General features: G+C 38.0%; 1 protein-coding gene across 2 annotated transcripts in view; it reads left to right on the top strand.

Moving 5' to 3' along the window:
• Nucleotides 1–1,907: 1,907 nt before the first annotated feature.
• Nucleotides 1,908–24,599, top strand: part of tusc3 (tumor suppressor candidate 3) — an 83,624-nt gene continuing 60,932 nt past the window's right edge. For both annotated transcript variants that reach the window (XM_030741686.1, XM_030741694.1), the window contains exon 1: nt 1,908–2,039. In XM_030741686.1, coding sequence (XP_030597546.1) covers nt 1,935–2,039 — 105 coding nt within the window. In that variant the 5' untranslated portion in view covers nt 1,908–1,934. The remainder of the gene's footprint in view (nt 2,040–24,599) is intronic.

The following is a 24,599-nucleotide window of genomic DNA, read 5'->3' as shown; positions in this document are numbered from 1 at the left end:
AGATTCAACAACACTGGGTGAGTTTTTTTTTTTTAGCAAGCCATTACAGTTTACAAAAGCCACTTGAACTGAGCCAATAACACCTCTCAGTCCTTTGGTGGAGGATTTAGAGAGCACATAAATTGCCATTTTCTATTAACTATACCTTAACTTGACTGACTGATTTATCAATCTGCTGATTGATTGAAAGATTTTATAGTGAATGTTTCTTTACTTGCCTTCTGCTTATATATTAGATGTATAATCACTGGCTTACATGAATGAAAGAGAACACCTTTTTAAATCTAGAATCTAAAACAATGTACAAAAGCCTGCCCAGTTCTGGGGTAGGGATGGAGGGTCTCTGGACACATGAAACCAGGATTAACTTGTACCAGAATCCATGGAAGAGAAAGTATAGAAGTAGTAGGATTAATTCTGATATGTACAGGGATACACTCAGATTCAGCCAAATGCTGCAAAACTGATCAGATTGCACTTCACAGTGCAAATGGATAATGACCCAAAGTGTACTGCAATTAAGCAAATTAATGCAATATATTTTTTTTACCTCCTTGAATTAAATTGAAAGTGTGCAGTGCAATCACATCTTAATTGTTTGATTTAAAATTCACTGTAATGGTGAACAGACACAAACTTGAGAAATTGAGTCATTTTCCAAATACTTATGGACTTAACTCTGTCTTGCACTTCAGAAAATGAAGATAATGAAGAAAAATATTACCCAATTTCTGTACCTTCCCTCTGGAGCTAAGGAATTACAGAGCTAAATTTGTTTAAGCTAGGGAATTGCATGAAGTGACCAGAAAAGTTAAAACCCATGTCCAGTGCAATGCACTCTACAGGCTTAATAGTAGTTCAGCTTCTAAGAGTGTGTTAGGGTAACACTGCTTTAGTCTCTTGCTGTATTGCACTGGGCAGCTTGATGCTTCATTTATGCTACCGTGGTTGTATTTGCCTATGAAGAGCCTACAGAGAGGGGTTTTGAACCACCACAAATGTGCAACTGTACAGTCCTCCAAAATCCAAACTGCATATTGCTTGACATAGATGATGCTGTGTGTTGATCGAATGCTGATTGGTTGATAGGTGGACCAGAACAGGGAAGGGAATGATAGCAGAGTTCACAGGAAAGGTGTGACAAAAAAACCCCACCAAAGATAAAAATAAATAAATAAATAAAAATACAGCATGAAAAGGACAAACATTGGGTGCAGTTTACATATTTAATTGTTTTTAACACTTGGTTCCACTTCAGCTCTTTGTATGTAATAACTTTGCTCTTCTCTGTATTTGGCTGATGGATCAAAACAGCACAAGTAAGAGTAGCCCACAGACCACATTTTTCTGACACTTCCACATATGAGAACAAATTCTCTTTGCAGGTAGACGGGCAATCCATAGCTGCCCACAGACTGCCAATGGACTTTTCACAGCTGAACTATAATTTCTTTGCACCATTACAAAATCAAATTTTTGGCACTGGAATCCAGGGAGGAAACAGGGAACTTCAGTTTTGATGCAATGAAATCAGTCAGTTGGTTTTATTAATGCATTTTTAAATGTATTTAAATAAATACAAGTTTCATATATGTCTATTTCCATTTTCTTTAATTTCATTTATTTGCTCTGAGATGGTACTACTACAGAATAATTAGACTACAGCTAGTCTTTTATCATTAACTACACTGCGTAGGTCAGTATCATAAATTGCTTATAAATGAGTGCCAAACATAAGTTATAGAAATAATATAGTATTTTGGCGAAGCCTTCCCCAAAGTATGAATTAGAAACGCATTAGCAGTACAGTAATCTAACCGTTAAAACTACAAAACCCAGAGGACCCCACATCCAAATCCCTTTCCGCCGATTGGCTGAAGTAGGATCCAATCGCTCTGCGGAGACGTGTCTCGCAATCATAGCATCCTTCCGTCATGGCGTCTGTTTGGGCTAAATCCGTTGTTAACCTGCAGTTCTTGGCTGTTATTTTCTTCCTGCTGTTATGTCTGCCACCGGGGGGAGGACAGAAGAAGAAAGAGGTAAAGGTTAAATCTAAAGAACCTGTTTTTCATCGAACACGGCCGTGCTATTCGTGAAAGGGATGTGCAGGTTGAACCCACCGGTGTTTTTTAAGCTAGCCGGGGTTAGTTAGAATTCCCAGGAAGTAACGCGGAGAGAAGCTCCCGACATGTCGTATTTTGGTAACAGTAATTTCCATTTGTGTCAGTGTGTGTTTTAAAGAGAAGGCTTCTTAACAGGTGTGCTGTGGATGATTCTTCTGTGTCACTACGCCCTCCTGTGTTTCTGAGGATGACAAGGGGACATGCATGAATAGGCGGAGCAAGCAAATGTAGTTGTAGATGATTGCTGTCAACGGCTGTATGTAAAAAGTCTATTTAGTCTGGAAGCAGTTTACATTGTTGCTTTTTGGCACTGCTCACTCAAACAGTACTGCAGTGTCGCCAATAATGACCTTATTTTGAAATCTGTGAGAATAGGAAGTGTTATTTTTTTACTTATAAGTAGCTTTATGATACTGGTGAGGATCTCGTAACCACGACATATATAGCAGCATGCTAGTTGTAGTAAGATTTCTGTAGTGCACCGGATCGGGTGTGTGCCCAAGCTGCTGGTTTCGTGGATATTTTATTAAAATTATAGTGGGACAGTTTCATCTGAAAGAGTAAATGGACTGGTTCTTATATAGCACTTTTCTAATCTGCTCGAGCACTCAAAGCTTTCTGTCTAACACATTCCAATGAACAGCTTGCAACTTGTAGTTCAGTATTTTGCTCAAGTATACTTTGGCATGCAAGAATCGAACCACCTACCTTCTGATTAGTACATGACTTGCTTTACCTCGTGAGCTACTCACTCACTCACTGTAGTGAGGGTAGTGAGGAGGAAGTCATTGAATCTTTTTATATATATATATATATATATATATATATATATATATATATATATATATGTATATATATATATATATATGTATATGTATATGTGTATATGTATGTGTGTGTGTGTGTGTGTGTGTGTGTGTGTGTGTGTGTGTGTGTGTTATTAGTTTGTTCACCAGCATTGCATTTGATTCATTTAAGTAAGGTATACATGTGTTGTTAGTAGGAGTGGGACTCGATTAAAAAAAATAATCTAATTAATTAGGAGCTTTGTAATTAATTAATCAAAATGAATCGCATTTTAATATTTAACATGATAAATATTAATTTAAGTTTGGTTGATGAGTGAATCAATATGCATAAGCTTAAACTTCAAAATTTTGTTTATTTTCCCACCAATCTACTACACAGACCAACGAAGGGTGGAAGTGCTCCTGTGATAAGCAAACTCCTGATATTGAAGTTAAGCATCATAACTGGATAGTTTTATTCAACATTAATGTCTCACTTAATATAGTTGGAAATAATCATTCGCTCAGCTGTATTCCTTGATGGTGAAATGTATTATGCTTGTTTTAACAGCTTATTTTGAATTAAAGACTTAAAATTAAACCACAAAAAGGAGAAAAAGTTCATTCTCCGTTTACCAGCTGCTTTTACACAGCTGTGCTTCGCGCTCACGGTTGCTAGGTGACATGAGCTACGCAGAGGTGAGGGCAGGTGACGCTGATATGAAGGCTAGCTGCTCACTTCCGGCCTTTGGTCTTCGTGGGCTGCGAGGTCTACGTGGGCCGGGTCCTTCGCAGGATGCGGCCCCTGAATTTTCGACATCGTGCGTTGATATAATCTGTATGCCTGGAACTCGTGCACTGAGAAACGTTCCACGGTGCAAAGTGCGATTAAAATGCGTTAAAATTTTTAATTCGTTATCTTCCCCATAATTAATTAATCGAAATTAACGCGTTAAAGTCCCACCCCTAGTTGTTAGTTATATTGCAAACCCCAACAGACGCATTCTGTATATTTTGACAATTTTGGGATGATGTGCAACACTGTCCATTTAATTTGTCGTTTATAGTTGATATATATACAAATGCTGTTTTCTTTGATGAAAATACAAAATGTTGCAGGTGATGTATTTTTGCTTCTAATTTTCCATTTTAACAAGCATGATGACAAACTATACTATGAATTGTGGAAGTTCATTTATAACCCCGGGAACTGTACTTGAACAGCATAATAGTAACTCACCCTATTATTTTCTCTGACGTTTGGAAATTTATATGGATAAAAGTTTGTTAAATATTACTCTTCATGGCTTCTGTCCAGTCACAGTCTTGAGTTTGCCAAACTTCTTAATGGCATATGTGTCAAGGCTTAACATTTTACAGATAGATTTTAGTGCTTTTGCTTGAACATGTAGTTTTTATTGCTTTTGCTGGCATCAAATGTGGGCACCATCTGTGATGCAAAAATCAGAAGAAATAAAAGTGTGGAACCTCACCCTTGTTTGGTCATAAAATCTTGAGTACCTCTTCTGAACGGCTCTTGACTGCACTGTCAGCCAAAATGGTTATCATATTGGGTGGCAGTGCAGGAAGTGGAGTCAGCATCTAGTCAGATTTAGAAGTAGTTTTATGTAAACTTGTCAGCATTCAGCACTGGCGGTAAGAGTATCAGACTGTGTAGAAAAGAGAGCTACGAAGCACAGTGTGTATCGGGCTCTTTTTTTTCCATCATGATTTTTGCTGTTTTATTTATAGTTATGTTTTCAGTCAGCTAGAACATCACATTTGTAAATATGTGTAGCCAGACCTTCTCCGCTACCAATCTAAGCACAAAAACTCAGTTAAAGAAAGTCTGATGCTCCCAGCTTGATGTTCTAAACTTGGGGGTTGAATCAGAAACATTTATTGGGCTGCTTTATTTTTAACACCTTAACATGCTGTTCTAGCACTCCTAAAGTTTTACCCCACCAGTCAGAATCAGTGATAGTGCCACAGGCCCTGAGAATATTAAAGCAGAATGTTTTTTTTTTTATTAGTATTATTTTGGCCTAATTTTTAACATAATAACTTTATTTTTATAGTACTTACAAAAGGCATAATAGATATTGCCTACAAGTTGCTGGCCTTAAAACACAGATTACAGAATGAAGCCTTAAATAAGGTAGGTTTAAATTTTATAAGCACAGCCACAAAAATAAGTATGACACGGTGCATTAGCATTTGGGACAATTCTTGATCTTCTTAAATATTTTGTATTAAATATTTTACTGGATTGGATTTTGTAATCTTTGCTACTATAGCAATATTTTTTTGTCTGCATAGTAGTAATCAGTGGATTTGTAGGTGAGTCATTTCAGTTTTGTAATAGTTTGGTTGTTGTTGGTCTAACAGCAGAGTCATTTGTATCTGCTGTACTGATTCTATCCTGAAATGTTTTCCATAAAAAAAAAATCACAAGAATCATTACTTTCATTTCACAAGTACACACATAAACATAGCTATATGTGTTGAAGTTGTTTACCTAATAGTCTATTGGACCCTGCACAACTGTTATATATTAAGGGGTTAATATCTTATAGACCACAGCATTTGAACCAACTCAGAATGCCTCACCTTTCTTCTGAACTGTCTTTTGAAATGAATCAAAAATTAATTGAGTGGCCTACTTGTGGAACTATTACAAGAAAGAATGCATGGACAAACGCATGACAGGTGAATGAACATTTGAATGAATGGATTGAGTGTATCAAATAATAAATGAACAAAGAACTGACTGAGTGAAAGAAATTATGAATTAATGACTGATTAGCCACTGGTGGAAAAGTATTTGGATGTGTAAGGAAATTAATGAATAATTGAAAAGGGAAAATTTGCCTTGCAGTTTGCTGTAAACCCTTTCTGTCACTAATTTTAATGGTTTGGAGGGTGTATCTTTAATTAATGTGCCATATTACGATTTAGAAGACTTTCATTAATTAAACAGCAACAACATTAGGTTCATGTATTTTCTTAATGAAAATGAAAGCGTTTTATAGGAACACTGAAAACACATCAGACCTCAGTGAGGGGACAAAATCATGCTGGTTCATATTGATAGGGAGTGGGTAATGTGTTAGGAATGAAAGGATGCCATCATTTGATGGAAATGAAAATTATCAACCTACAGAGGGATGAATTCAAAGACGACTTGAAAATCAAACCGAAAAATTATGCGGCAGGCTAGTCCATTTTGCTGAAATTTAATTGCAGCAACTCAGAATTGTACTCAGTGCTTATATACATGTCTGACAACATTGGGGCACGCTCCTAATGGGATGACAAATGGTCTCCTTGGGGGAGATCTGGACAAGGGCACCCCTGAGCTACTGGACAGTCTGAGGTGCAGCCTGGCAGCATCAGATGGACCAAAAAATAATGTCCCAGAGGTGTTCTATTGGATTTAGGTCAGGTGAGCTGGGGGCCAGTCAATGGTATAATTTCCTTTATCGTTCAGGAACCACCTGCATATTCTTGCCACATGAGGCTGGGCATTGTCCTGCACCAGTAGGAACCATTAGTACCTGGTACCAGGTACTTTTTTAGTACTCACTCAGCCGGGGTTCCAAGCGATCCGAAAATGTGATGCAGAAGAACAGCATGCCACTGATTGGCCAGGGAGTGTCGTCACTAGTTGAGCCACGAGAGCGACTCCTTCACCAGAATCAACCACACCATTTTTATAACCCGACAGCAAGAAAATAGAGGTACGCAAAGCACCGGTTGAATGCCGACAGTTCGCAGCGGTAGTTTTGTAACATGAGAGCCCTCTGAAACGTGCACACAGCATACATATTATAACACTATACTGCCGGGCGATCGCCACTGAAGCACCCATTACCTGCCCCTAATAGCTGTGAACAGCTGGTTAACAGGCTGATCATAGGAACTCTGAATTACCTTAATTACTTGACCGTTTGTCCTATCGGAAAAATTCAAATGGTTTTGGAAAGCTTAGGGTTATTACAATGATTGTTGCTGGAAGTATGCGAACGGCTGCATTTTTGAAGTATCCTGAGTCAATTATGACATGTTCGGCGGTATAGGGTTAATACTTAACAGTGATAACCTTCATCCATTAAAACATTGTACGGGGGACTTAAGCATGATGATGATATTAAACTGGCATTAGCTATGTTAGCTTGCCTCTATCTCATCCATTGTTGTGTTGTGTTTTGAGCTGCATACAAATTATGTCAAGACACTACTGTCCGCACTGCTATATCGACTCCACCCACATTGAGGTGGTACTCAATTGCAGTGGGAACAAAACAAGACCGTTGCGAGTCGTGCTGAGTCGTGTCAACCCGTGCTGAGTAGGTACTAATGGAAACCCGGCAATACAGTCTGACAATGGATCCAAGGAATTCATCCCGATACCTAATGGCAGTCAGGGTGTCATTGCTTAGCCTCTAGAGGTCTGTGTGTCTCTCCATGGATATGCCTTCCCAGACGATCACTGACCCACCACTAAACTGGTTATGCTGAACGATGTTACAGGCAGCATCTACGCGTATGTTTTCTATGGCTTCTGCAGACCCTTTCACATCTGTCACATGTGTTTAGCACAGGGTGCCAGTGGTTGACCTGCCAGTTCTGGTATTCTATGTCAGTCAGGCTTGAGTAACTGCTTGTCTCCAGCAATCTCCATGCTCTTGAGACTGTGCTGGGAAACACAGCAAACCTTCTGCCAGTTGCACATATTGATGTGCCATACTGGAGGAGTTGGACTACCTGTGCACCCTCTGTAGGGTCCAGGTATCACCTCATGCTACCAGTAGTGACACTCACCTTAGCCAGTTGCAAAACTAGTGAAAAAGCAGTCTGAAAAGATGAACAGGGAGAAAATGTCAGTGGGCACCACCTGTAAAACCATTCCTGTTTTGGAGGTTGTCTCATTGTTGCACATCTAGTGGTGCTGCATGATTATTTAATACGATTATTCATTGAATTTGAAACACACTGTATTTATTACACTTAAAGAACAGTGAATACCTTGAAATTAGTGCACTTCTACAATCTCTTGAAAATAAGAGATTTTAGTTGCTGCCCAGTGCTGGTAAATGGTTGTCCTTAATGTTACACCGCCATCTGTCACCAGATAGAGCTGCAGCCCTGACATCGTTATAGAAAAATGCCATAACGCTGTTAATCTTGGCCTGATATTTTTATCAGGTCTAGTATTGTTAGTTATTTTTTAAGTTTTATGACGTAACCTGAAGCACACCTCCCAAGTAACACTGTTGTTTCCTTCATTTCTGGCTACCTCCCTCAAGTACCCAGAAAGCAGCAAAGATATTAGAGGGACAAATGTGTTTGCACGTTAAAAAAAAAACCTGACCACAGCAAAGAGTAGGACCCAGGAGGGAAAAAAAGTCCCAGCATTTCGTGTTTCTGTCCTAAAATGTTTGTATTGTATTGTTTTATCATTTTAGATTTTAACTTTTATTGAGATGCGTGTTGAATTGTAATGAACGAGCATCGTTCATAATGCACAGCACACGTTTCAGTCGCAATTTATTTAGTTTTTGGATGTTATTTTTTCATATTTTAATTATGCGTAAACATTGTTTGCAGTAACGTGTTTTTGTATATTTACCATCAATTTAAGTTTTTTACCTTCGTTGCCTGTTTGGAGTATAATGTGCAGTGTTCATAATGCACAGATTTGTGCCTATAACTTTAATTGCTGCATAAGTGTTTGTGCCACACACTTAAGCAGCATTTAAAATGCAATTCATTATTGACGAATGTGGTTAATGGTTTCCAATGCCTTTATTTAGACCATTTTTGACACTGTCCATTAAACAGGCCTAATTTAACTTGATATGAGTGTTTCTTAGTTTTAGACCAGTTGGTTAGACAAAATTTTTTCCCTTTAGTCGACCAATATATTAGTTGCCAGGAACATCCCTAGTGCAAACGTATTTGTCACTGTAGTTTTTTTCCACTTCCTTGTGCCCTCACGTCCATTTTGATAGTTTCAGCAGTCTCCCTCCAGGAATTCGTTGACATTTGTGAGTCCTTATATTGATGCTATGATTATTATTCCTTATACTGAGATGATTGTTATTCTCTCACTGATATATTAAAAAAACTGCTGTGAAAAAGTAGTTGGAAATGCACGGGAGGAATCGTTGTGAAGGGGCCGATCAGAATTGTGGCAGGCTGTATTGACCCGACCTGTATTTACATTTCTCTGGAGGTGCATGTCAGGTTACGACGAAGGTTACGGTGATTAACAGTAATGAACACATAATGCACCTTGCACAAGCCTAATTGCTGGTAACGTTGCTGGCCACTTATGTAGGTTATGTTGTAGGCACTGCAAAGACTCAACTCTGCAGCACAAATCAGGGCATACTTGAGAATACCTGCAGAGCACAGTGTGACAACATAATTGTAATAACAATCCTTTTTGTCGATTACACTGTTTTTGTGATTGTTTGGAGCCGAAATTGAAATTCAATTAATTGGGCAACCCTACCCTCTAGTACACTTGTTGTTAATTTCAATAACACCAAAGCAGATCAATATCCCAGAAGTTTAATTGACTGTGTTCTATACTCTGATTGTGCTTCTTCAATTTTTTTTTGAGCCTCACTCACTCACACACACATGTATAAGCTGTTCAGTGTTTTGTGGGGAAATGTGGCTGCTTTAAACCAAATTTTTTGTATCTCATTAAGTAGCGATGAATCGATTGAAATAATAGATAATAAATTTTTTTTTTTTTTTAAACATTATTCATGCAGGGGCTGTGAGTGCATCAGTGCTTATTTTCAGCAGTGCCTTGCTTCACAGAATTGCACAGGGGAGTTGCCTGTTATAGTCACAGTCTGCTGTTAGGCACTGACCGGCTCAAGGACACGTCTACATTATCTAATGAGTGGCAGAAAAAGCATTTCTCAATTACTTACCCAGCTTAAATTTATCCAGCTATTATTAGTTTGCTTTTCTGACATTGAACTGGCTCTCTTTAAAACTTTGGAGTTAAAGTATTTTGTCTGCCAACATTTAACTTTGGACCATCCTTTATAAAGCACCAAATAGCAGAGAGGAGGTTGCCACACTTACTTACATAAACACACACACACACACACACACACACAGTGTGAGAGACAGCCATACTTTCGATGAGCCACAGGAGAGATATTGAGGGGTTATAATGTGAGGAATGTATTTTCCCAGTTGCCTGCCAGAGGCCATAGCAGGAGAGGTGGAGGAGGCGGAGGAAGATCTTATTTAGCTAGAAATGGACAAAATGGTGAAGCAGCACTTTGTATTCCTCTCACCAATTTCTGCTCTCCCTCACTGCCCTTTCCTCTGGCTCTGGCCAATGTATGATTTAACTCTAAACTGTAGTGAGGGATAGCATGATCTAAATGTTAAAGGTAAGGCTGTTGGTAAACATTTAAATATTGTTTTGTTAAATAAGTAAACATAGGTTTGCATATTTATTTGTTTGTTCTTGTCTGTATTTATTTAATTTTGTTCAGGGCCCAAACTGTGGCAGACTAGATTGTGGCTTTATTCACTTGAACTGTGCATTAAATCAATTTTTGAGATTTCATCAAGTTTGCATACAGTTTTTATATAAGCTAATTGCCTGAATATTCTGTTTAAATGAGGAAACATTCTTTAAAGGTACATTGTGTAAAATATCACTGCTAGATATTAAAAGATTGCAGATTGCAGTCACCTGAATTCTGTTTTCTTACCCCTACCAGTTCAGGTGAATAATCCTAGATGCGGTGGGCACTGTAGAACAAATAACTCTAGCTGCCCTTCATCTGTAATGAGTATAGGCTGTCAGTCTGCTGTTTACTGTAGCTGGTGTCCATGTGTGTTTGCTTTGGTGAAGGCTTTAAAACTTTGTGAAAGTAGTCCAGTACGAGTTGATGAGTCAGTGAAGCTCATTTCTGTACGATGACAGCGATACCGAGGTGAGCTATTGAGGATATCCTGAACTCTTCTGTCGTTAAGCACTGCTGTTTTTGCTGCTGTTAGCCGGTGTTGGTGAAACGTTCTTTGAAGTGAATCTGACATTGGTAGACTCAGACACTTAGCAAATAAACTCTATTGCAATGTGAAGATGGAATCAACCTGTTTATCTGTGTGATTTTTTTTTTTTTTTTAAAAAGGATACTCAAGTCTAACATTAGCTGTAATATTGTTAGCTTATAACCAGCTGTTCTTTAGTTGGCTCATTGTCAGCTGTCTGGAGACAGGAAGGTCGCAGTCTAATCTGTTGACAATAAGCAATTGTGACTAAATAAGCATGTTTATGCGTGTTTTCGTGTGTTAGAGCTAGAGTTCATTGCGGTTAACCGATAACCACGGTATAGAACAGATCACACTGTTATTGTACCAAAAATAATAAACAAAATGGATCTAAACAAACTTGAGTTCTGTCTGTGTTTTAACCCCCTGTACCCCATAGCAGCTGCTGCGGGCTGCCTTGCATTTCCCCATAACGGCTGTGGTTGGCTGGCATATTTCTACTACTGTTTGTGTATAAAAACTTTTTTGTATATGCTATATTTTGACATATTTTAAGAATAAACACTTGGCAATAAATCAGGAATAGAAAAAAGGATATGTGTATTATGATATTTGATGTTTTTGCTCCCAAGTCCCCTCAAATGCTCTGGCTGGCATTTATCTAGTGAGTGCACACCGTAAGATCACTGTTTACCTCATGAAGTGTCCACGTCTATTTGCTCTGGATGAGGCTGCAAAACTTTGTGAAAAGAGTCAAAAATGGCACGTTCAGATGGGTTCGCTATACTTGACAGTAGTGAAAAGTGCAATGCAAACTGTAAATGGAGATCTTCGTTTTAGCATTAAGGCACTGCTTTTACTTTGAAGGAGAAAAGCTTCAGTTGCCATCCACTTAAAGTTTTACTAGAAGAAGTCAGAGAACTCACGCAGTGGTGGCAATGGTGGTAATTTGCTAGCAATCCAAAGGAGGTTTTTGGTGCAATATCCTCTTTGTGACTGATTTGACCTAACAATAGCCAGCAACCTCTGTCCTGGTTGGGGAATACACATTTTACCCAAGCAAACAGGTTGCCAGGAAGTTACTGCCCAGTGTCAGCCAGTGCGACTGAGGGCTAGGAGATTCTTGAAAGGTACACTATATTGCCAAAAGTATTTGATCATCTGCCTTCACACGCATATGGACTTGAGTGACATCCTATTCTTAGTCCATTGGCCCACCCTTTGCAGATATAACATCTTCAACTCTACTGGGAAGGCTTTCCACAAGGTTTAGGAGTGTTTGTATGGGACTTTGTGACCATTCTTCCAGAACTGCATTTGTGAGGTCAGACACAGATGTTGGAAGAGAAGGCCTGGCTTGCAATATCCATTCTAATTCATCTTACAGGTGTTTTGTTAAGTTGAGGTAAGGACTCTGTGCAGGCCAGTCAAGTTCTTCCACAAAGTAGCTCATCCATGTCTTTGTGGTCCTTGCTTTGTGCATTGGTGTGCAGTCATCTTGGAACAAGAAGGGACCATCATCAAACTGTTCCCACAAAGTTGGGAGCATGAAATTGTCAAAAATGTCACAGTATGCTGAAGCATTAACAGGGTTTTAGCCAGCGGTTGATCGCCCGGTGCTGTGCTGGGCTGGGGTACCGTTGCACCGGGCTGAGAATTTTGTTATAGAAACTGTTTGCTATTACCATAATTAGCAAGCGGGCACAGCTATTAGCACTAGCAAGCAGTTGTCTGATACCCAGCCCCCAAATTTGTCTAATATTGAGAGGTAAGATAAAAAGACTGATAGTGTTAGTTTTGGATTGTTTGGATCCTACTTCTTTTTTGACCGGAACTCAAAACAACACACTGGCAGTATTGTGCATTTGGACCACTTCCACTCATGCACTGGAAAACATGGTTGCACCTTGCGTACAGAAAGAAGCAGTCTTACATGAAATTAGTGTTCTTCTTTTGTACATTCATAGTTGGCACTCATGCTGGGTGGCCACCCTGGGCTGGGTTTTGGTTGCTCTAAACCAGGGATCCTCAAATCCAGGCCTTGAGGGTTGGTGTCCTGCAGCTTTTAAATGTGTCCCTGATTCAACACACCTGAATCAAATGGCTGCATTGCCTCCTCAGTATGCAGTCAAGTTCTCCAGAGTCCTGCTAATGACTTCCATATCTGACTCAGGTGTGTTGAAACAGAGAGACATCTAAAACCTGCAGGACACCGGACCTCAAGGCCTGGATTTGAGGATCTCTGCTCTAAACTAACTCTTAAGGTGTGCTGGCAGAACACATCAAAATTGTATTAATGGTTGATCTGAACAGTCACATTTGTTTGCAGAGTTAAAAGACAGCTATCATGGGGTGGGGTGGGGTGCAGTATCATTTAAAAACAGAAATAACAGCACATATTGTCAGATAAATCTCTCCAAAGCATATGTCAATAATGTTGCATTGGGTTTGACACATGAAAAGTGCCACAAATAATTGAGTAAGAAATGGAGGAAAAAAAAAAAAACAGCTAGAAAGAAAAGTTCAGTGACTGGCTTATCTCTTACCTCCACACAACTGGCCAGTCTCCATGTGAAGTGGGTGTAAATGATGGATCATCCTTTTCTGAATGTTACAAATAATTGCAACATAGACAATATCTGTCCAGAAAGGTATGGGGAGAGGCATTTTTTGAAGCCTTCCTATGGGTAGACAGTAAATCTGATAAATGTATCTAGACTGATAATAAGAGAGAGAAATTAAATAAAGAAAGAAGAAATAATAAGTTTAGGGCAGCAGTTCTGGACCCCTGTTTTTTTTTTTTTTTAAATTCCTACTTTTTGCTACTAAGGCAGAGGAAGAAATAGTCATGGAGCGAGAGAGAATATTTATATCCCTTCAGTAAGCCCTCGTTCATCACACCAGCTCTGCTAGATATTAGAGCTTGTGTTGTGTTTCTGTCTCAAGGCTGACCACAGCACAAAGAAAGAACCAGTGTAAGCACTTCGTATACCTAGGTATGTGGAGTCAGGGGAGGTAAGGAGAAAAAAGTTCAGGGCGGCAGGCAAGGAGAAATTATATATCAAGAGAATTATATATCTACAGAGAGATAGAGATTGCAAAGTAGTGGTTACTATTACACCCAGGGACCAGTCTAATAAGTGGATCAGAATAATAAGAGACTGCTACCTCTGCACACAGAGGCCCAATAAACTACTGGGTAGGCCCTTCAGGGCATAATCCAAGCCACTTGCACAGTTTAGACTGGGGCTTATGAAGCTGTGTAAGCAGTATTGACTCTTGGTTTTTTGTCTGACTTGTTCGAGAGAATAAATGATAGTTTACAGGTTACAAATTTTGCTCATGGATTTTATAGTATATATATATATATATATATATATATATATATATATATATATATATATGAGAAAATGCAGCGTTTTTTTTTTTTTTTTTTTATCTGATCATATTTTGATGTTTAATGCACTGTGCTGATTTCCAAAAGAAGAAAATACACATTAAAAGGGTGAAAAAGCATAATAAATGTAAAAGGGAAAATGGAAAAAATATAAAGAATACTACCATATCCCAATAAATGGTGATGGCTGCCTCTGACTCATCTCAGAAGTCAGTGTATGTTTATGAAGCTCAGGTGGAACTTTTACCCCTTCTCATCTTTCCAAGGGCTTCTAATTTTCAAAAACTTGGAAGTTGGCAAAGCGCTAAAATATTTGGAAATTTACTCTTACATCAAACTCTCGGAGTCTAGTCCTTAGGGTTTTATTTTTGAAAAGGCTGCAGTAGCTTTTGACATCATTAATTAGTCTCTGATTAACCCAGTTTAGCTGGAAACAACATATTTATTTGGCACATTGCTGGATTAATTAGAGAAAAACAAACTAAAGCCTGTCCAAGAAGAGCTTAAGCAATTTCTATTTAAAATAACATTACATATCTAGGAATTGTGATTGCTAAGAAGTGCAGCTCTGTGACTGAGTCTAATTTTAGTCTTTTAAGTGAAAATGAAATTAATGAATTAACGAATATAGAATTCTGGAAGGCACAACCAGTTTTATTGCTGGGAAGAATATATGCTGTTAAGATGATGCTTCTCTCAAAGTTGCTTTATTTCTGTCAGAACGCCCCCATCCGTCTCACTAAAAACTATTTTATAAGACTGGGTGAGTCAGTGATTCTCCATTTTATATGGAATTATAAACCCCTTAGAATTAGGAAGGACCATCTCTGCAAGAGCACGAGGGAAGGCTGGCATTACCTAATTTCATTTTGTATTTATTACAGGCCTGCTGTCTCTTGCTCTGTTTTTCATTGGATAGATGACACAGTGAAACTTCCTGGATTGTAAGAGATGAAGCATGCATTGTCTGCCTTAGCCATCATGTTCCTTACTTGGCCACATAAATCTTGTTATAGGCACAAATCTGTGGTCCATACAACCTCATGATCCAAAATGCGATCCATAATACAATTCAAATGATTCAGATGGCAAAATATGGAATACAAATGAAAATTGGACCACTATTTCTTCATTTATTTATTTATTTTCACATTGAATATAAATTGGTCTTTTCCTCTGCTTCTTCCTCCCTTTACAGATATGCATACTCACAGCACTCATTTTCAGTTGGTCCTCTCTGTTGCTTCTTATGAAAATAAATGCATTTATATGTTTTATAGGTCAAGAGAGATGAGTATTGTATCCAGGCGCCTGTTTATCTTCTGTTTTGCCAATAGAACCCCAACCCAAAAAGCCCTAATGGTGCCACATTTTGCACAGTGAAACGTTTCATTGTACTTCCAGTTAATTCAAGGGTGATTTTGTTTGGATCTTGCTCATTAGCCATAGTTATCTGAATTATTGATGCACTAGTGTCAGGCCTGCTTTCAGAGTGACTGATGGTCTGTGCTGTTACGTCATTTTCCTCCCTTGTTATTTCTCCCTTTCCATCTGTTTTTTTCCCCTTGAATTTCCAGCATGTGTATATAACTAATTTCTGAGTGGGAAAAAGATTTTCCACCCTTCTTCCCATTATCCCCCCCCCCCCCCCCCCCCCCCCTTTCTGCTCCCATGGAACACCCCCATGTATTTTTTTTTTCCCCATTAACCACTCCTTTCTTTCCAACCATGTTACATTTTCATAATTATGTGGTTAGAGGTGAAATGGTATGAAAAATTTATTTCACAATTATTGTGACTAAAATGATGACACTTATCATAATAATTGTGGAACTAAAATGTGTGGAAAATGTTCAAGAACACTGATGCACACAGTGAAGTAATTTCACCAATTTTAAATTGAATGAAAAAAATAACACTAAAATGTGTGCAATTTAAGGAGTGTGCAATTTATTTTCTTCAGTATGAGACATACAAGTCTGATCGCAGTTGTTCTGACACAACTCCATTAATTTGTCATTGTGAGAAGGGCAAAAGAGCCACTTTCATAAGTAAACCATAGTATGGGACATCTTTTTAGATATACAATTCATATAAAGCGTTAAAACAGTTTATTACTCTTTCATAAAGGTTGCATGTAAGTAGGTGCAATGACACATGTCCACTTTGCATATTGAGTCACAAGATGACAATGATGCCAGGAACCCAAAAACTGACAAACAACTGAACCATTATTTGTTTGGTTATACAATGTTTTTCTTATTGAAGCTCTTTTCTCACAACCGATTTAAGGATTGCCAGCTTTTAAGAAACCTGATATTTTATTTGGGTGACTAAATTCTGCAACCTGTAATCATTTGCTGTAGGCGAACAGAGTCTGCAGGCACACAATGAAAAACACTGAACTCTAACATTATTGATAAGCTTTTCACAAGTTGGAGACACAAGCTATGATATTTTTCTCCTGCTCCTAAAGTCCCCACATTGTGCACTGAGCTAAAAGTGAATTCAGTCTGCATTTGCTATAATGTGGAGGTCATGAAGTGATTTTTTTTTTCTTTTTTTTTCATTCTTTTTTTCCTGTCCCGCACAAAAGGTATTCATCTTCTATCAAGTTTTTTTGGCACTCTTAAATTCCAAAATAAGACCAAACTTTAGACTTAATCCACTTCGACAGCTGCAAAGTCTTTGATACACTTTTACTGCCTTCCATGTTTTCATAGATCCAAAGCAAACTCGTGATGCTATGTTTGTGTGTGCATGTTAAACTGTAACAAAGACACAGCAGCGCATCCATAAATTACACCAAAATGTGGTAGACAGCACATTTTTGTTTAATTACATTACTATTTTGGTATAAACACAGCCTTGGAGAGTCACTTACTAAACAGAAAGTCTACCTGCACTTGGCTGTTAATTTTGGCCCCTCAACTGTACATTTCTTCATTACTCATTGTGGAAAGTGTTGTCATAGCAGTAGGTGCTCACTTTCCCTCCTCTCTATATCTTTATTTTTTTCTGCCAGCTACCTTCTTATTGTTTTTTTTTTCTTTTTTCCTGAACTTCTCCTCTCTGTCTCCTTGCTTCTGCTCCCTTTCTCCACACACCACCATCACGATCATCCCACCACTACGATGACAGGGCTTGCTGCATAGCTGACACAAGGTGCCATATTATTCTACTGTGCATTATGTGTGTATATTTGTGTTGGAGAGCGTGTGTTTGTGTGTCTGTCTGGCTCGGGGCTGATAAGACGTCAGTGTTATCCTCCCAGACAGACCTGTGTCACACTGACGTGTTCACAGGGCGCATATGCACTCACAGAGAAGCACAGTGAAGTACATATTATATAGACTAACACCCATGTATAGTTACATACACAAAGTCTTGACTATGTATTTGATTGTTATGCTGAATGCCTTTAATGCTGTCCATGTGGAGATGTGCTTGTGTTTATAAATGTTGCATTTCAGAGAGATCTGATTATTATTATTCTGCTTAATGCTTCACTAGATGAAAGCCTGTTAATATGGGGCTCAGGACTGTTTGTGTATGTTCTTTTGTATTTCTCTGCATGAAAAAGATTGTCATAAGACTGCCATATTAAAAACACATGTCATAAGCGGATAAGCACAGACATGAGAGGGCAGATAGTAGCTAGGAGATAGAGTTTATTTTTCTCAGTTCTGTTCTGCATCGTTTGACCTGAGGGTGGCATTTTTGTGGCCACAGTGTTAGTTCACGTTAGGAAAAGCTAAACCAAGAAATTGAACTGGTTATGAATTATTAAATTATGTTAACATAGCCTTTTGAAAGAATTTATTTGTACAGGGGATGTCAGGCAATCACTGTGGTCTTTTTGGCTCTTCTGCTACTTCTCATTTCCACAGTAAAACAGTCTGGGAGACCTATCATGTAACTGGAGAAAGTTTTGATGGTAGATGTGGTCAGAGTTTGACTTGATTATTAAAAAAAATAGCTAAAGGTGAAATTATTATGAGAAAAAAGAAACCGCTCAGCTTTCTCCAACTGCATACATTTATTATGAATTTCCATTCTAAAGCTCCAGTCACAGGCCAAGAGATCAGTTGGAGACTCCCTCCAACCACCAGTAGCTAGAAAAATGAGTATTCCCCCAACCAGATGTGAGTGGTTGCTGGAGGTTGCTAGCAGTTGCTGTAAAATTGACTGCTTAAGCACCAGTCACCCTAGGCCTAAAAACCGGTTAGCGAGCCCCTGGTATCCACAGGTTGTAAGGGAAAAATGTGCATCCGACCCCAACTGCAACGATCCATCAAGTAGCTCAAGTAACTCGATAACAAAAAAATCCTCTTGGTACCCGCTGCCTGCTTGCTTGCCCTCTTGCTAGTGCTAATGGCCACGCCACTAGCTAACTGTGATGATAGTGATCCATTCCAGTAGCTAACAGCAGAAATTCTCAGCAAAGTGCAGCACCAGGTGATCTATCAAGAACCCTGTCAGCACAACTGTTTCACTTACATTAGGGACTAAAAATAGACTTGCAATAGAAACGTATTTAGGAGAACTTTACATAATGTACGATGCACATTGCCCACAGTTAAGCCACATTTAAAGTGTGATTCATTGTTGAAGAATGTGATTAATGGCTTCAAATGCCATTTTTGACATTGTCCATTAAACATTCCTAAAGTTTTACTAGATATCTGAGTGATTCTTAGTTTTAGACTAGTTGTTTAGTCTAATTTTTTTTTCTTATTTAACTTACTAAGAAATTGGTCGTCAGGAACATCCCTAGTAGATACAATGAAAGTCTTTAGTTTTTTTTTGATAGATGTATACCATTGAACTATTAAAAAACACTGCACAGCAGTTCATTTTAAAAGATCTGTTTTTTTTCTCTTTTAAATATTTATTATTGCTCATTATTAAGACAAAAGTATTTCTTATTCGCTTACTCAATCAATGCAATAATCGATGGAATACACGAATACTTATATAATCGATAGCTGCAGCCCTAACCACTTGGAGGTTTTTTTTTGTAGCACCCTCTTTGTGACTGATTTTCCCCTAGCAACGACCAGAAACCTCCAGCAATCAACTAGTGAGGAAATACGCATTTTTGCCTAGTGAATGGAGGTTGCCAGGAGGTTGCAGACTGGTCTCTAGACCTATGTGATTGAGGCTTAGGTTTGTCTGTCTGACCGGTTATTTTTAGTCCCCAAAACAAGTTTTCAAATGCACTACCATCAGTCAGGACCATAAGTATATGGACAGTGACACAATTTCTGTAATTTTGACTCTGTACACCACTGCAGTGGATTTTAAAACAGTCTTACTTTTTCAGCCTATCAGAGAGAAAACAAAAGCTTTAGGAGTGGCCACATCTGGTAAATCTGGTACATTCTTAAAAAGAACGAATGCACTGGATAGCTCATCAACTCCAAAGGCCTGGAAGACTGTGGAAGACAGCTAAAGTAGATAATAGTATATTTTTTTCGTTGGTTAACAAAGACTACTTCACAACATTTAGCCAAGTCAAGAACACTCTCCAGGAGGTAGATATATCATTGTCAAGGTCTACAATCAAGAGATGTCTTCATGAATGTAAAAATACATTTACAACCACTGGTCACACTCAAGAACAAGAGGGCCAGATTAGCCATTGCCTTAAAGGGCTAAAAAGCCTGCTCAGTTGTGGGAAAAAAAATTCTTTAGACAGATGAAACCAAGATTAACTTGTATCAGAATGTTGGGAAGAGAAAATATAGAAAAGGAAAGGAACAGCTCCTGATTTAAAGTGTACCACATCATTTTTCAGACATGGTGGCATGGGTATGTGTGGCTGCCAATGGAACCAGGGCAGTAGTGTTTATTGATGATGTGACTGCTGATAGAAGTAGCACTATTAATTCTGAAGTGTACAGGGCTATACTCTGTTTAGACTCAGTCAGATGCTACAGAACTGATCGGATGGAGCTTCACAGTGAAAATGGATAATGACCCAAAGCAGGCTGCAAAAGCAACCCAAGTGTTTCTCAAGGCAAGGTAACTGGATACTCTTCAGTGTCCAAGTCGTTCACCTGGTTTCAATCCAATAGTGCATGATTTTCAGTTACTGAAGGCAAAGAGACCCACAAATAAGCAGCAACTGAAAGTGGTTGCACTAAAGGCCTGGCAGAGTATGTGACGGGAAGAAAAATGTATTTGTTATATTTGTTAATTGTTAGTTTGTCCAATTACTTCTGAGTATCGGAAAATGGGGAACTGTGTATAAAAATGGTTATAATTCCTTAACAGTTTATTTAGTATATTTGTTAACCCCTTTGAATTAAAGCTTAAAGAGTCCCTTAAATCCACTGTGGTTATTTTAAAGAGGCAAAAATTGTGTAATTGTCCAAATAACTATGTCGCTAAGTGTAACACAATGAACATAATGAATTCAGCTTAAAGCTGAAGTTAGGATAAATGCTAAATGTCTTATTGTCGGACCTGGTTTCTGTCTTTCTGTGTAATTCTTGCTTTCACCACATCTAAGTGAATTTCTGTTTACTAATTTAACTCTTTTTGAAAACTGCTTATGATTTTATTCAAGAGTGAGTTAAGATGAAGAACTGTCAAATTTTTTACCCAAGGCAGTTAGTTGCCTGTCAAAAGTGAAGTCATAACACCATTGTTTTATTTGAGCAGTAAAAACATATAGCTGTTGCATGCATGGTACATAAAATCTAAGAAGTAACATATCATTTGAATACATAAAAAGATCAATACACAGGGAATTACAGGTGACAAGTAGATCACATCTTTGTTTAGTTTAATAATTTTTGAATACTGTATTGACAAAAAGAAATACTGTAAAATCTTTACAAAGATTTTTCTGGCTTAGAAAAGAAATGAGTTTTTGAACTATGACTGACAGATCACATCTAACAAGGAGCTTGATTTGCAATGATTGCAGTCCTTATTTCAGCTGAGCAACTTGTGGTCTGCTTATCTTCCATATTGTTATTGACCAGCCAATTACTCTTGTCTGATGAGCTCAGACCATTATCTGTTCAGCACAACTAGTTCACCATCTCCCATCTGACACCACTTTGCAGTTGGCTATTAGACAGCTGGGCTATGAGAAATAACATTACCTAAGTTGCTCTAAATTCTGCATTCAGAGCAATTGAACAGGGGCTACAGCTTTAATGCATGCTTTTTATTTCCAGGCAGTAAAACAAAAAAGGTTCCGGACAGCAGCTTTTCTTTAGTGGCTTTATGCTGGCTCATTCTGAAATGGGCTCTTTAGCCAGTTTGCCAGCCCACTCTGGTCTATGTGCTTCATTAAACCAAGGTTGAACTTTAAAAAAATTTTGTCATCATTAGGTGAGATGTTTGCTCATAAGATGTCATGTTGCTTAGTCTTGTCTCTTAGCTTACTGTTTGTATTTACAAAAGCAGTGCTAAATCCATAAGCCTTTCGTAAGTCATCATATTGCAGCATTCTTCGTGTTCTCCTCATTCATGTCGTGGACCTAGTTGAAAATGCTTTTCAGTACTGTCTTTTTCCACAAGTTGCATAACAACTATATTAATATATTAATAGTAGATACCATTTGTCATAAATTTCTATTTTCACAGACTGTTATGTTTTAACATATTAATATGTAACAACATAAATTGCTGTGTAACAGTCTCCCTTATATTCATTTGAGTGGAGATGTGGTGACTTATAATGCCCCGTTATTTGATTTAAATTTTAATTTTCATATTTCATCGATGGAGGCATTGTCATCCAAGTATCTATGTCGAAGCAAAAAAAAAAATGCTTTATAAGAAAGCAAAAAGGAAACCGACAGGCAGACCAGATAATATGCAAATGTTTGAATTACAGAGCATAGATGTAGATACCATTTGTCATAAATTTCTATTTTCTAATTAGTCCAGGTATACATGTGATATTTGTTTTTTTTTCCCTAATTGTTAAAAGGTGCTTTTCTGTGTGCATTAGATCTTGTGAGAATGAGTAAAAGTGTGCACCAAGGCATGACTGCATAACAAATGTGAATGAGGCTAATTAGAAGTACATCACGCCCACAGTTGTTAAGTACTAATACTCGTAATAGATTTTAAAGGCTAATGAAGTACCAAAGTAGGCCAATCACACTTATATTTCTTATATGTGCATTGTGCACTTGGCCTTGACTTAGACTATTAAAAATGATGGATACATGTCAGACAGGTGACAGTTAAAAGACTGAGAGAGAGCAGAAAGGGCTAGATTTACTATGCGGGGCAATTAGCGTGAGATTGCAATTGCACAAATATGCTGATGGGATTGGAAAGTTTTGTGGGTGATCCACTAACGGTGTTCCACTGTATATACAAAGAGGCAACCAGTTCATTTTAAAAACAACCAACTTTCTACCAAGAGAAGTACAAATCGGCAATCCAAAAAAGCAGACTATGAGGGAGTGAGTCAAATAATAGTGCAATACATTAAATTGTGTCTCAAAACTTAGTAAATAACATTCATTTAAATATTCTCCTCCCATAGAAACTGAAAGGAAGAAAAGCTCTTCAAATACAGATGCAAAAAAGGTCTTTCAATTGCAAACTTGACTCTGTGCCTCTTTAGTAAATACCGGCAGTTGCTTTTTAACACCAAAAGAGGGTTTTGTGTTGTTTCAGACCTAATTGTCCACTTTTAATGTATTATTAAGGTCTCAGTACTCTCTGGAACAGTGAAAGAGAGAGCCAACTGACCTTGTTGTGAGACAAGATTGCAGCTATGTTCAAATCTCACAGGTTTTCCTCCCCTTATGCTGAACACTTGTTTTTTCTTTTAAAATAATACACATTAATGTTGTTACAGTATTGTAGACAATGCAGGTCAGCCTTTCTTATGTAGCTGGGAAAAAAAAGGGGGAAAAAAACATGTAAGTGTAAACCTTTTTTTTTTTTAACAACACGGGAATGCGTTTCCTTTTGTGGCGAAATGCTTTTCTTTAAAAGTTTAGCCCCACATATTTGAGCTTGTCTTACATTTCATTAGACCAAAACTGATAGCATAGTTTTGGAGCTGATGGGATGGAAATTCTTGGGAGTACAAGTGCAATGCATTGACAGTATGACACTGTATTTACGTAAGTGAGGTCATTGTATTTACAGCAGTGGTGGACTATTTGGGGCCATCAGGGCCTGCAAGAATTTTTTTTTTTCTTTTCTTCTAATTGAAGTGTGGGCTAAGCAGGGATTTCCTAGATCTACTGAATCTCATCTGTTACATCAGAGCTTCATGGACCAGGAATAGTGTTATAACCACAGGTGTGCTGCTTTAGTGCACTGAATCGATGCTCCAGCACTTTTTTTCCCACAAGGCTTAAATTGCTATTAGAGTAATCCCTTTAAAATTCTTTCATTTATTCCTATACTCAGTTTTAACATTTGATCATGTGGTCAGTTTGTTTACCTCTTACCTCGGCACTGCTTATATCACCTTAGAAAGCAGCCAAAACTCAACTATACTTAACCAGTGTGCTCCAATACTTAAACCACTGCACCTCTATCTATAGGTAGCCCTTTGTTAAAGTGGACATGTGTAAACACATTGAGGTGTGCCAGTGATGGTCTTTCCTGTATTGCAGCAGGGTAAGTACTTACAAGTAAGTACTTACAAGGTTATTTTTTTTTTTTTCTGTAAGCACGAAGTACCGCAGCAATTTCCTAATGCTGTGAACCTGTTCACCCATATGGCAATAAAAACCTTCTGATTCTTCTGATTCTGATTCTGAAATTGGTGTTAAAGACAGATATTTCAAATTCAAGAATGCTAATAAAAAAGTTTCCATGATTTTACTGCTTTAGTACTTGACAGTTGTAATTGCAAAAGTTAGAGGCTCAGTGCTATGATGGAGCTGTTATAATGGCATCAGTACTTAATGGAGTACAGGCTTGCATAAAAGAATTAGTCCCCCAGGCCCTCTTTATACACTCGTATGCACACACATTTAGTCTTATGATGTCTTAGGGACCATCAAAGATTAAACACTAAGATTTTTTTTTTAAATCAGAAATGATGGTATTTTTACTTATTGTCCCAAACAAACCAAATTACTTGATCCATTTTTCAAGAAAGTGTCTCAAGTGAAGTGGAACTTCAACTCAAGGTTGATGTGCACCATCCAGGAGAAAAGTATTAAGCTCACTGCGCTTTTCCAAAGCATACTCAGTTATGCCAAGGGTTTTGACCGTGAGACCGCACATTGTGGTTGAGGACACTAAACAAAG

Source organism: Archocentrus centrarchus, chromosome 1, assembly GCF_007364275.1.
Source record: "Archocentrus centrarchus isolate MPI-CPG fArcCen1 chromosome 1, fArcCen1, whole genome shotgun sequence".
Lineage (NCBI taxonomy): Eukaryota > Metazoa > Chordata > Actinopteri > Cichliformes > Cichlidae > Archocentrus > Archocentrus centrarchus.
This window is presented reverse-complemented; position numbering and strand designations above follow the sequence as displayed.